At 39.0% G+C, this 14,019-nt stretch overlaps 1 protein-coding gene across 3 annotated transcripts in view; it reads right to left on the reverse strand.

The window, feature by feature from the left end:
- Positions 1 to 14,019, reverse strand: part of FRAS1 (Fraser extracellular matrix complex subunit 1) — a 437,262-nt gene that overhangs the window by 146,027 nt on the left and 277,216 nt on the right. For all 3 annotated transcript variants that reach the window (XM_055313090.1, XM_055313089.1, XM_055313088.1), the window contains exons 28-29: positions 11,727 to 11,811; positions 8,320 to 8,646 (exon numbers count right to left, since the gene is read on the reverse strand). In XM_055313090.1, the coding sequence (XP_055169065.1) occupies positions 8,320 to 8,646; positions 11,727 to 11,811 (412 nt within the window). The remainder of the gene's footprint in view (positions 1 to 8,319; positions 8,647 to 11,726; positions 11,812 to 14,019) is intronic.

Genomic DNA, 14,019 nt, shown 5'->3' on the forward strand with positions numbered 1-14,019 from the left:
TGGAAGCTTCAGCAGGGTGCTATAGGAGAATAAATGAAAAAGGTTTCCTCTTTGAAGAAGGAATATTCAGAAAGGCTCTCCTATGGAAATAAAATTCAATTCTTGAATGACAAAAATATGGGGCCTTCGAAGAGAGAAGTGGTAAAATGGATTCTGTGCAGGGGTCCAGCCGAGGTAAAGACATGAGATTGCACTGTGTGCTTCATAAAATATCCAGGTGTCTGGGCAAGAAGAGTTTATGGAGTCAGGAGACGATGGGAATAAAAAGTTTGAATAAATAAATAATTTATTTATTCATGAGAGACACACAGAGAGAGGCAGAGAAATAGGCAGAGGGAGAAGCAGACTCCCCACAGAGCAGGGATTCCCCATGCGAAACTCGATCCCAGGCTCCCAGAATCATGCCCTAAGATAAAGATAGATGCTCAACCACTGAGCCACCCAGGCACCCCTGTAAACCTGGTATTTTAAGAGAGGGCATTTCAAAGAGGATGTTTTTATAAGTTATTGTTATTAGTTTCAAATATGCCAATAAAGATAGCAGAGTAAAACACCACTCCCAGGAGGCGAATATCCAGAGCAGAAGACAACAAATATGCTTTTGCAATCACTTGACACGAGAGCATTTGCCCCCTACAAGAGGCGACTATAGTTAGTCACCAGGGAATTGACTGAGCAATTGCCAGGGAACTGAGTCAAATGGTGCCCAGGAGAACAGCAGCAAAGGCATCTTCTATTGTGATCTGTGCTCAGGGACAAACTCCCAAGAATTTTCTCCCTTCACAATTGATACAGCATATTAGTTACAAAGACATCAAAATGTGCCAAGAATTCCACTCCTCCCCCAGAACTCTGGGCGGGGGGTGGGGGACCCTCTTTACTCCAGTAGTGTTTCATATAACATAATACACTTAGACCCAGGTGTCTTAATTGCTAAAAATATCTCTAATAGCAGCAGCCTCCTCAAGTTTGATCATGGTTACAGAAATCAGGCATACAAGAACTACATTCTGGGACTGGTGGAGCAATGTGGTTTTTCATATTCCAAGCAGTTAAGTACTGTGACCTCAATGCATGTGCCCCAATGTCTCTCCCACTACACATCTAACTTGGCTATACTTTATCAATACAATTTTCTAATTCTTACGAGAGTATAAATCTTTAGGAGACAGTACTACTTGCAAGTCAGGGTTCAGATACCAATAACATTTGGAAGCTTATTACAAGTTCAGAATATCAGGCTCCACCCCAGATTCTGAATTAGAATCTGCATTTTATTTTTTTCACCAGCTTTACTGAAGTATATTTGACAGATAAAAGTTTTACACAGTGAAAGTATACCACATGACATTTTGATATATATGTATGTTGTGAAATGATTACAATTATCAATCGTCAATCAAGCTAATTAAGAAGTCTCACCTCACATAATTACACTTTTGTATGTGTATATGGTAAAAACACTTAAGATCAACCCACTTAGCGAATTTCAGGCATATGATGTAGTATTGAGTATTGCTACCATGATATATGTTGTATCTCCAGAACTTATTCATCGCTTGTAACTGAGCCTCTATACCCTTTGACTAACACCTCCCCATTTCTTCTATGCCAGCCCCTGGCAACCACCATTCTTACTCTGCCTTTATGAGTTGGACTTTTTGATATTCCAAATATAAATGAGATCATGCAGAATTTGTCTTACTGTGTCTGGTTTATTTTACTCAGCATAATGTTCTTCAAGCTCACCCATGTTGTCAGAAATGGCAGGATTTCCTTCTTTAAGGCTGAGTAAATATTTTATATATATAGACCACATTTTCTTTATCCAATTTTTAAAAAGATTTATTTATTTACTTTAGAGATAGAAAAAAATGAGTAAGGGGAGGGGCAGAGGGAGAGAGAATCCTGAAGCAGACTCCCTACTGAGCATGGAGCCTGATGCAGGCTCCCTACTGACCCTGAGATCATGAACTGAACTGAAATCAAGAGTTGGCCACTCACCTGACTCGGCCACCCCAGTACGCCTTTCGTTATCCATTTATCCATCAAGAGACACTTATGCTGTCTTTGTACCTTGGCTGTGAATGTGAATAATGCTGCAATAAACATGTGAGTACATGTATCTCCTCAAGATACAGATTTCATTTCCTTTGGATATATACCCAGAAGTGAGACTGCTGGATCATATGATAGTTGTTTTTAATTTTCTGAGGAACCTCCTTATTGTTCCATAATGGCTACACCAATTAAATTCCCACCAAGACAAGAGTGTACACTGATTCCTTTTTCCCAATATTCTCACCAACTGTTGTTATCTTTTGTCTTTTTGATAATTGCCATCCTAACAGTTATGAGGTGGTATCCCATTGTGGTTTTGATTTACATTTCCCTGATGATGAGTGATGTTGAGCACCTTTTCATATGTACCTATTGGCCACTGTATGTCTTCTTTTGAGAAAGGTCTGTGCAGCTCCTTAGGCCACATTTTAATTGGATGATGATTATTATTATTTTGCTATTGAGTTGTGTGAGTTCTTTCTATATTTTAGAAATTAATCCCTTATCAAATATATGGTTTCAAATATTTTCTCCCATTCAGTAGGCTGCCTTTTCATTTTGTTGACCATTACTTTACTGTGCAGCTTTGTAATTTTATGTATTTCCACTTGTATTTAAACAAGATCCCCAGGTGATATGGAGTCAAGCTAAAGCAGAAGAAGCACAGACCAGGATAGAAATAGTGATGGGTCTAGAGTGGTTCTCCTGAAACCCCACAGACAGGTCTTTTAGAATATTTACATTTATAACCAGATAATTTACAGGACTCTGTTTATGAGTTATTTGTTTACAATAATTAAGAAGAAACAGACAACTGTCTAAGTGAAAGAAGTATAATTCTTCCCACTGATTATGATGAAGATAGTTTTTATCAGTTGCTTTCTTCTGGAAGAAATTCCAGGGAAGAGTCAAGAAGAGATGAATACAACATCTTTTCTACAGTTAAAGTGTCCAGAAAAGCCAAACAAATTTTAACCTCATTTCCCTAATGATTCTGACCTTTTTAATTTTTTTATCTCCTTGTAGTTTTTTTTTCTTCTGCACAATAGTGCATATATCCCTGTAAGCTCAAGAAACTAGCCATAACATGAGTTAAATGATCTCCTGTCTTTTGATGTTTTATATGTCCTTCAGGATACCACATTAGAAAGCAATGAAACCCCAAAAAGGGATTATGGGGGCATAATCAAAAGAGTGCTTTAAATTAAACAGTTCTTCTAATTCATTTCATAGAACAATGGGCATATGGAAATGTTGGCAATAAAGTTTAGCCATTATATATTGTGTTACAAATAAAAATATTAATGTTGTCAACCAGAAGTAAGGGCCTAAGCTTCTATCACTAGGAGGAAAAATCTCACAAAAAAAAAAAAGAATACTTCCTCCCCTAAAATAAATGTTGGGACATAAATGATGATCTCAAACGATAATGTACCCCAACCACAGGCCAAACTATTCAAGCTAAAAAGCTATAAAACTTAATCAAATAGAAAATAACTATAATTGGATATAATAGCAATCGTAACATTTTATTTATTCTGTAAAAAAAAAAAAGCCTTAATTTGCAAATGCTCATTTATACCATAGCTTTTAAAATGCAATCTTATAGGACACTGTGGATTTTAGGGAAGGATCAGGTGGGTGCAAAAAAGGTGAAACTTAGGTGCTATTTACCAGGATACAGGATGGAAAGATAATTGGACTGTTTTTGTATTTGTCAGTGTATGTGTGCTCCTCAGAAGCTCTGTTTCCTCAGGTCAAGAATATAGAACCTTCTTTCCATGTAGATTTCAACTACTTTATGAACAAACAAATAAAATTTTGTAATCAACAGCCATTTTGAACATATACTCTGAGCATTACATCTTAGATGTCAAATTGAACAAGCTAAACAAGTCCATAAAAAGTAAAACCCTGACATATAGTAAGGATTTATTTATGAGATAGACTCTTATTCAAAAAATTAACATTTTCGTGCCATATTTATAATTGTCGCAAGCACCCTTATTACCAAGCGACATCCCTGACAGACAACCACTGGGAGGACAAGTTTTAAGAAACCTGAGGGAAAGCACAACAGGGCTTTTAGCTGCACATGGGCGTTACCAAGTTCAAGCAGCTAGAGAGGACTCTTAGCAACAGAATTTTCCATCCAGTTCATAGCATGATACTTGGGCACTTTTAACATCAAAGCATTGTCCAGTGGCAGAAAGTAACTATTCAAACAATGACAAGCGAGGTCACAAAGATCATCAGATTTATTACCAAAGTGGAAAAAGAGGCATGATTTCTAGAGATGTCTTAATCAATAAAAAAGAAGGTAATGTCTTGAAAGCCCCACAATGGATAGAAACCTACCAATAAGCATGACTTTTCATAGCCCACATTTTAGCCCTGATTAGACACTGAATTGTTTTAAAATTGTATCTCTAGCAGGCTCAGGGTTGGTAATCGACCCAATTAATGAAAGCCTGTTCAGCAGAGCATTCTTTATTACCTTTTAATCTTTTTAAAATTTCTTTTGCCTCCTCCCCCCAACAGAGCATGTTTCAACATCAGTCCTGAATCTATTTTCTCCTCAGCAACTCAGTATAAGCCTGGAGGGCAGCAGTCAGATTTCGTCATTGCCAGGCCACGGATGAAAGTTTGTAGGATGTGATGGAGAACTTGAGAAACAACGGTGGAGCTGACAGCTCCTACCCTTAGGCCCAGATAGGCCACCCCAACATCGGCAGAGGCGGCCTGAAGGCTTCTCATCTGACACAAGGGATGGATTCAAAGGTAGGAACATGGGAACCACCCTCACTCAGGCCGTTCCATCCCTCCACCTATCTCTCCATCCAACAAAAATGTACTAAGTTCCTATGATATGCCTTGCTTAAGATAGGAAGACTAAAATAGTTGCTGCTCAAAGTTTTCTCTATCTCCCCCTCTTTCTCTCTCTCTCTCTCTCTCTCTTTTTTTTTTTTTTTGGATTAAAAACAAACCAACCCACAATTTATTGAAAACAGGTACCTTTCAATAGCCCTAATTACAAGAGTTTAATAAGAGATGCTTGGGAACACGATACGCACAGAAGTATCAGGAAAGGGAGAATAAAACAAGTTGAAGGGGATATGGCTGCAACGGGACTGGACTGCCAGGCGGGTCACCTGGCCGGGTGACGCCGAGTGTGACGCAGGGCCTCAGAGGTCACAGGGCCCCAGGGCCCGCAGTTTTGGACCACACTGCAGGACTTGTTGGGGCGGGGTGTGGGCTCTGAACACCGAGCCGATGCCTGGAGCACAGGCCAGACACGTGGAGTGAGGCCACCAGGCAGTTCACACCTGCCCCCGATGAACCCCATGACAGGAAGTGCTCTCTGCAGTCTGTGGACCTGGCATGCAGAGCTCAGAGACCACCCCTCTGCAGCTGGTCCCACGAAGCCCTCGACTATGCTAAGCCCTAGAATTCTCTTATCCAAATCCCTACTGAGTAGAGAGGTAGAGGTGCCAGACGAGGAAGCTGCCTCCAAACTAATTTTTGGTCTTCGGTCAAGGGAGAAGTACAAACCACTGTTCCATGGTCAGCTTGGAAAACCTGTGTTACCAGGTTAAGTTTTCTACTGAACAACATTGGGGTTATTTTGAACATCCATTCCCCAGGAATTAGACCTCAATCCCTTAGCAACTCCATTTAAACCATGAGCTAGACATCAGCCAGTAATTGGCCTGACTCCATATTTAATACACTGGCAGCCTCAGGGTAAGGACTTGGATGCCCATCTTCAGAAATGCCTATCAGAATGAAATATATCACATCTGACTATACATCTACTGGAAGCCATTAACAGCTGAGGCAATTTTTCTTCTTGGGCTCCAGTAGACTTATGATTATAAATAGTTTCACTTGTAACAAAATGGGGTGAGTCCAGAGGGAAGATTCCAGAACGCTTAGGGCCCAGGCTACTTGGATAGGACTTTGAGAAAATGACTAACTTGCTGTCTCCATTCTGTCCATTAGGGGGGTTAGAGTATATATGACCAAAACACTGAAATATGGGAGAGAATGAAAAAAGCCATGTGGGTTAAGTGTGATTAGCCAGAACACATTTGAGTAGAAATCACAGCTCCAACATGAAATACCTTTATAAGAAATAAATATTTTTAGACTTTAAAAACTGTTTTTAAACCTTTTCTTCAGTTTCCTTTTTGGAAAATTACAGATAATAATTGTACAAACATCCTAGGATGATCATGAACATCAAATGAAATAATTTACGACAAGCATTAATGCCCAAAAAGGGTTAAAAACAAAACAAACCCAAACACCTCCCATCCATAGAATTTCCTTTAAAAGAAATTAAGCCTCTCTTCTAACCTTCTCATTAAGATATTGCAAAGATCAGTAGGATAGGTATGAAGAAAAAGTACTTTGAATTCCTGAAGGTAAATATAGTATGCATATATAAAATATCAGTGTTACAGTGTCAAATTTATTAGTACATCCTGACGGATGCTGGCACTCTGGTTCATTGGTTTCATTATCACAGTTCATTGGCTTGGAAGCCATTAGTTCACCTGATGGACAGGTAAACACAACACTCTAGGAGAGAGATTGAGGGCAGGAAGAAGGAGGAGGGGCAGGCACTCGAAATACCAACATGAACCCCAAGTTATAAGCACTACAGGATTCTCAGGTTCTAAGCCTATGCCTTATTTCTAAATTGAACTTTCATTTTCTCCTTGTTTTGTTTTGGTAGTCAAAGTAGTTAAAATCCGAGAAATACCCTTCAACCTTGGGCCATAGCATGTAAGATGATAGCGCCATACACTGAACTGAGCTCCAAATGTGGAGACTGAAATCAGGAATTAGACCTGGAAAAGGTCTAAGGTAGGGAAAGGCAGCTGCTAGCGTTGCACTGAAATCCTATCTTTGGAAGGAAACCAAGCAGGAAGAAAAGAAACTTTCTGTGTCTGTCTAGACTTCATCACTTCAGAACTAAACCTCATCTCCCAGGGCGATTGCAAGAGGGTGATAATTAGGATTAGCTACAAGGTGGCTATCTGCCAACTCTATCTCATAATCAGTCTTCACTTACTCCCATCTATCTCATGCCACCATCACTGTTTTCATCAGCTGCAAATCATGAGACAACAGCCTGAGAAAGTAGCCAGCAGACTATGTCATATTCAGCTGTTTAACTTCCCAAGGATCCATCACAGATTTTGAGTAATCATCTGTAAGAAAGTGACAAGTCACTTCTAAACTGTCCTCAGCAAATCAATCTCTCTAGCTACTCATTAATGACAGGTCAATGGCTACTGATATTTGGAATGAAAAATTCAATAAAAATGAGAAGCCCAATCTATCCACTATGAGAAAGAGCCATTCTTGCTATAATGGAGAAAAGAGCTCTAATGAAATATTGCCAAGTAATAAATGTTTTTGAAAATGTTTTTCAATAGGTCTCTTGGATCTAGCATGTAGTTAGCCCAGTATTTCCCAAAATGTTATAGCCATCCTATTAATAGTCTCCAAGAACATTCTATGTACTACATGGATGAATATTATTAAAAATGGTTATGTATTAATTTTAATATTTTAGAAGTAAATTGTACATTAAGCCCATGATTTCATATTTTTCACTTATTAGGATGAGGCCACAATAAAAAAGTAAGTTGATACAAAGAAAAATATTAAGTACTAGAAGAGGTGTTCATGGACATGACAAAAACATATGGAGATGGCACAGGAATGACTCATGCTAACAAGCCTTCCCATGATTACTAAAAGAGAGAGTTCCCTCACCTACTTCAGTTGGGCTAACAGAATGCCTGAGCTCATCCTTTTTGATTCATTATAACCTGACTATGAGCTTCACATTGCATGAGCTGTTGTAGAAGGGCAGGCAAAAACAGGGGTGAACTTGATTCTTGTGATCATGCTCAGGCAGGAGACAGAAGGGTCAGTGGGGAATGAGGCATTTTTATGGCAGCAAGTCAACATAAAGGTGCAAAAGTTTCCCATGTATAGAGAACATGAGGATAGGTCCTTCAGATCAAGGGTGCTCCTAACAAAATATACACTGCTCCCTGAGATTGAGTAATGTGTTCTATTTATCTCTGAACATCCTAAGTGTCTTCATAATAGATGCTTAATAAATGTTTGAATAATTTCCTATCCATATCTTAACTTTATGAATATTGTAAAATAATATTATCAACAAAAATTCATACCTAGGTGCAAGGAAACTGCAGTTCTAGGAATGACACTTACCTTGGGCACAGTTTTCACGTGGAACAGGATATTTTGAAAAGAATGTCCATCATTGGCCTGCAGGACGGCAACATCAGATATGCTATCTGAGCCATCATGAGCATAGTGGAGAAGGCCCCTGGAGAGTTCATCCAGCCGGAATTGATAGATTGGGGTTGCAGGGGACGGAAGTATTTGGAGCAATTGGCCATGACGTGGAGGATCAAGCACTTCAACCACCACATCCTGTGGGTTGTCATCATCTCGGATGTCAAGCAGCTGGGTAGTAATGGTTCCTCTCTCCCCTCTGCTAATATGAAGGGCTTCATTTCTCAGCACATAGGGGGCCTGAGCAGTTGAAGGGAAGGAGGAGGAAATGTCATTTAGCAGGAAAAGAGAAGATAATCCAGGGGACTAGATACAGTTGTATACAGTTTAATTGATAATTCTATGCTTTTGAAGGAACTCTCAGTGCTCCAGCAAAGTGCCAAACTGTTGCATAGTCAAAGTATTTGTCAGAGATATGGTCAGTCATAGCAATCGGAGCCAGTGAGATTACTTCACACTTCTGGTTCTGGAGGCTTCTTAAGCCATGTCAAAGCCATCATATTCACCAGAAGCAATTGAGATGAACTGCTTGTTTCCAAATCTCATAAGTCTCTGCTATCTTGATTTATACCATATCCCTGCATCGTAACTGAAATCAGCCCAGAGTCAGGGATCCCAACCAACTGTCTGCATCCAAGAGAAAATAGTAAGAGATATAGAATTTTTGCACTGGTGTTTGGAGTTGATCACTTCAGTCCAGGCTACACTAAAGTATGTTGATCTGGAGTAAGATACTCCTGATTCATGCAATCAATATCTGGTCCCAGTCAATAATTTTCTTTAAGCCATCTCATCCATATCTTGAAGGGCTCACTCCAACTCAGGTTTGTTTTTATTTTGAAGATTTTATTTGTTTATTCATGAGAGACACACAAAGAGGGGCAGAGACATAGGCAGAGGGAGAAGCTGGCTTCCTCAGGGAGCCTGATGAGGGACATGATGCCAGGACTCGGGATCACAACCTGAGCCAAAGGTAGATGCTCAACCACTGAGCCACCCAGGCACCCTCCAACTGGTTTTAAAGCCTGATAAGATCAGGGTCTGTTAAGATAACCATCTGGTTAGCTCACATGGCAAATTTTCATGTTTTTCTTAGGATTACCGAGTTTCTCTTTATGCACTTGAGTAAACAAGTAAAATATTGAAACACAACAGAAAAAATATTTTAAAAAACAGAAGCCAAAGAAAATGCTGCCTTAATTTTTTATATTGTTTGAGGTTGAACTATCTAGGATTTTTCTCAGCACACAGCCTTCTTTAATCCAAATGGTTTTCTTTTACAACTACCCCTCCTGGCCTCTTAGAAATTTCAATATCTATTAAAATAGTGTCTAATATATCATTGTAATGGTTGCATAGTAGAAAGCTAGATGACAGCTACTCCTCAGAATTCCCAAGTGAGAATGCTGAAGTTGTGATTCTATATACATGGGAATGAATGGCCCCTTGGATTCTAAGAGAGGAAAGGTCAAAAGGTGATGTCAACATCCATAAATGTAAAAGATCAAATTAACTTGCATGAGAAAATCTTGGGGAGGTCAAGGCCATATTGAAATATCACAGGAATGTAAAGGAACAAAAATAAGTCAAAATTAACTTCTAAAATAACTTTTCAAAAGTTACAATGAAAGAATTTTTCATATAACAAAATTTAAAAATGCTGCCACTATCTACTTACTTGCTTTGGGTAAAACAAGCAAATAAAACTCAGGGAACCATAGGAACTCACTGTCTCAGATGAGAAAGTCACTTACCAATACCCATCTTAAGTTTCCAATTCACTTAATTAGAGTAACTGAATTAACACAAAGAACAAAACAAAACTTCTGAGTTTAAATACTGAGAAACTTCTAAACCAGACAGTCCTGAGATGTGGCCCTCTGGCCCGTATTTATAGAGGTCACATGTTTTAGTTTTTGGTTGGTGGTTTGGGTTTTTTTTTTTTTTTTTTACGTGTTTTGGTTTTAATTAAAACAAAATTCATATTCTTAGCCCAACAGTGAGGTCAAAGTAACTTCAGATCAATTTCTAATCATTCCTCAACTTCAGTCACCCCTGAAGTAAGAATGCAATCAAGAAGAGCAGAGCTGGCCTATGAACTCCATTTGGGAGCCACATCTATATGGGGTTATGTCTATATCATCCTCAAGTCCATGGTCTTTCCATTTTTGAACCAAAATTTTGTTTTAATCAGTTTTATTTATTTTTTAAAGATTTTATTTATTTATTCATGAGAGACTCAGAGAGAGGCAGAAACATAGAGGGAGAAGCAGGCTCCCTGAAGGGAGCCTGATGCAGGACTTGATCCCAGGACCCCGAGATCATGACCTGAGCCAAAGGCAGATGCTCAAACACTGAACTACCCAGGTGTCCCATTTTTAAATAAGTTTTAAAACAATAATCTCATGTCACTCCTTGAATCATGACTAAAACTCCACTGAGGTCTGGATATTTAGGTCACTTTGGTTCCCTATGCTGATATGCCACTCTCTGGCTGTTCACAACTTAAGGCCATATCTATCTTCCTACTCTCTTCACACATTTCAGCTGCTCAATCCTTCAAGCTCAGTTACTCAGACCATCTAGCACTACATGTACTCTGGACACATCTTGACAGAGATGAGTGATAGGAACACAAGAGCCATCACACTGAGTTTTATAGCATCTACCATGATTTCCTCAGACTTATGTTTGGTTGAGGACCACACTGACACCTCATTTAAGTAGATCCTTAATAAGATGCTCAACTTACCACAAAGTGACTAAAGTGTCATCCAGCTACACTAGAGATGGGCAAAAGTAGTTGAACATAATTTCATATCCCTGAGAGACAAATATTTAGGCAAAACAAACTCACCTAAGATTAGGAAAGTCTTAACAACTGGAACAGTTTCAAAATATTGTGAAGGGCTGATATCAGATTCAGCATAGCAAAGTAAGGTACCATAAATTGGTAGTCAAGAACACGGACTCTGCAGCCAGATCTTCTGAGCACAAATCTTAGCTCTTTATTTATTAGCTATATCACCATAGACAAGTTACTTAACACCCCTGTGGCTTTAGTTTCCTCCTCTGTAAATTGGGGATAACACCATGTCCTAGGGCTATCATGGGGTTTAAAGGAAAAATGCAAAGAATAGTATAGGCATATTAGCAATTAGTTGTTGTTGCTGTTGTTCCTACCCACAAGTACTAAAAGATATTCCAGTGGTATTTCATGGATAAACTGAGACAAGATTCATCTAGTTCATTTTTGCTATAACTACTAGAAACCTTGATTGATGCATATGAAATTATTAATTGGGTGGCACAGTTATTACCTGTGTTGAAAATGCTTCTACGTTGATCAGCTGTGGCTTAGAGTAGAACTGCTGGTCACTAATTTTCAGGGAAAAGTAACCTTTCCTAAAAGAAGTCCCAAAGAAAGGAATGAAAAAATGCAGTCATTAAGTCTATAGAAAAACAAAGAATAAAAATACTTTCAGGTTATGTGCATGTAAGAATTTGGACCAAACCACTACAGTGATATAACATTCATGCTGTAAATAAAAACCAGACGAAGATGAACGTAGCCACATACGGGTAAAACTACTGCATATTCTCCAATCTATATATATAACATAGCAATTACATAAATGTTTTGGTTTTGATTTTTCTTAAATGACTATATAAATGATTGAAAAATCAGTTTTTGGCCCAAGACAGGTTAGTAATATAGTGAAAGCTAATGGTTAAATTGGACAATGGAAAGGAACCTATCATAGTCTCTGCTTAGCCCTCAGTGATTCCCTCTTCCTGCAAACCCAACCTATTCCAACTCACTCCAACCTATTCCTGAATCATGTGAGTGGGCCCCCATAAATAATTCTGCAATGTTTGTATTACATGACTCTATCTACCTGCCCCCCATTCTAGCCACACACACCACATTTAACATAGACTGAACTAGAGAAAGATGGTGGATTATTCCCTGGAATTTGCAGCTGGCCTGAGAGTCCCCATTTGACTCTACAGGAGCCAAAGTCTACAATGATGAGATAGGTAGAACGCCTATCTGTAGGAAAGAGGTAAATGTGGCCTTTGAAAAAAGAGACACAGAGACAAAAGGGATAATTAGTCCTGCTTCCCATTGCTGGTTCTAGTTTCTAGGCTTCTCTGGAAACCCAGTTGTCCTTGATCTGTTAAAGATCTGAGCCATAACTGCAATGTTAGAACAAGCCTTTTACTATTACTTATAATCCCTGTATGAGTTATATTCCTTATATATCACATATGATGATTCCCCTTCGATTGACTTATTTCACTCAGCATAATACCCTCCAGTTCCATCCATGTTGAAGCAAATGGTGACTATTTGTCCTTTTGATGATTGAGTAATATTCCATTGTATACATAAACCACATCTTCTTTATCCATTCATCTGTCAGTGGACACCGAGGCTCCTTCCCCAGTTTGGCTATTGTGGACATTGCTGCTAGAAACATCAGGGTGCAAGGGTCCTGGCGTTTCATTGCATCTGAATCTTTGGGGTAAATCCCCAACAGTGCAATTGCTGGGTTGTAGGGCAGGTCTATTTTGAACTCTTTGAGGAACCTCCACACAGTTTTCCAGAGTGGATGCACCACCTTGCATTTCTACCAAGAGTGCAGGAGGGTTAGCCCTTCTCCACATCTTCTCCAATATTTGCTGCTTCTTGTCTTATTAATTTTAGTCACTCTCACTGGGGTAGGTGGTTTCTCATTGTGGTTTTGATTTCTATTACCCTGATGGCAAGTGATGCAGAGCATTTTCTCATGTGTTTGTTAGCCACTTGTATGTCTTCTTTGGTGAAATTTCTGTTCATCTCTTATGGCCATTTCAGGATTAGCTTATTTGTTTCTTGGGTATTGGGTTTAAAAAGTTCTTTATAGGTCTTGGATACTAGCCCTTTATCTCCTATGTCATTTGCAAATATCTTCTCCCATTCTGTAGGTTGTCTTGTAGTTTTGTTGGCTGTTTCCTTTGCGGTGCAGAAGCTTTTTATCCTGATTAAGTCCCAATAGTTCATTTTTGCTTTTGTTTCCTTTGCCTTCATAGATGGATCTTGCAAGAAGTTGCTTTGGCCAAGTTCAAAAAGGGTTTTTGCCTGTGTTCTCCTCTAGGAGTTTGATGGAATCTTGTCTCACATTTAGATCTTTCATCCATTTTGAGTTTATCTTTGTGTATGGTGTAAGAGAATGGTCCAGTTTCATTCTTCTGTACGTGGCTGTCCAATTTTCCCAGCACCATTTATTGAAGAGACTCCCCTTTTTCCAGTGGATATTCTTTCCTGCTTTGTTGAATATTAATTGACCACAGAATTCAGGGTCCATTTCTGGGTTCTATATTCTGTTTCATTGATCTAAGTGCCTGTTTCTGTGACAGTACCACACCGTCTTGATGATCACAGCTTTGTAGTACAGATTGAAATCTGGCATTGTGATGCCCCAGGCATTGGTTTTCTTTTTCAATATCCCCCTGGCTACTCGGGGTCTTTTATGATTCCATACAAATTTTAAGATTATTTGTTCCAACTCTCTGAAGAAAGTCCATGGTATTTTGATAGGGATTGCACTGAACGTGTACACTGCCTAG

The sequence above is a fragment of the Nyctereutes procyonoides genome, unplaced genomic scaffold (genome assembly GCF_905146905.1).
Source record: "Nyctereutes procyonoides isolate TBG_1078 unplaced genomic scaffold, NYPRO_anot_genome, whole genome shotgun sequence".
NCBI classification, from domain to species: Eukaryota; Metazoa; Chordata; class Mammalia; order Carnivora; family Canidae; genus Nyctereutes; species Nyctereutes procyonoides.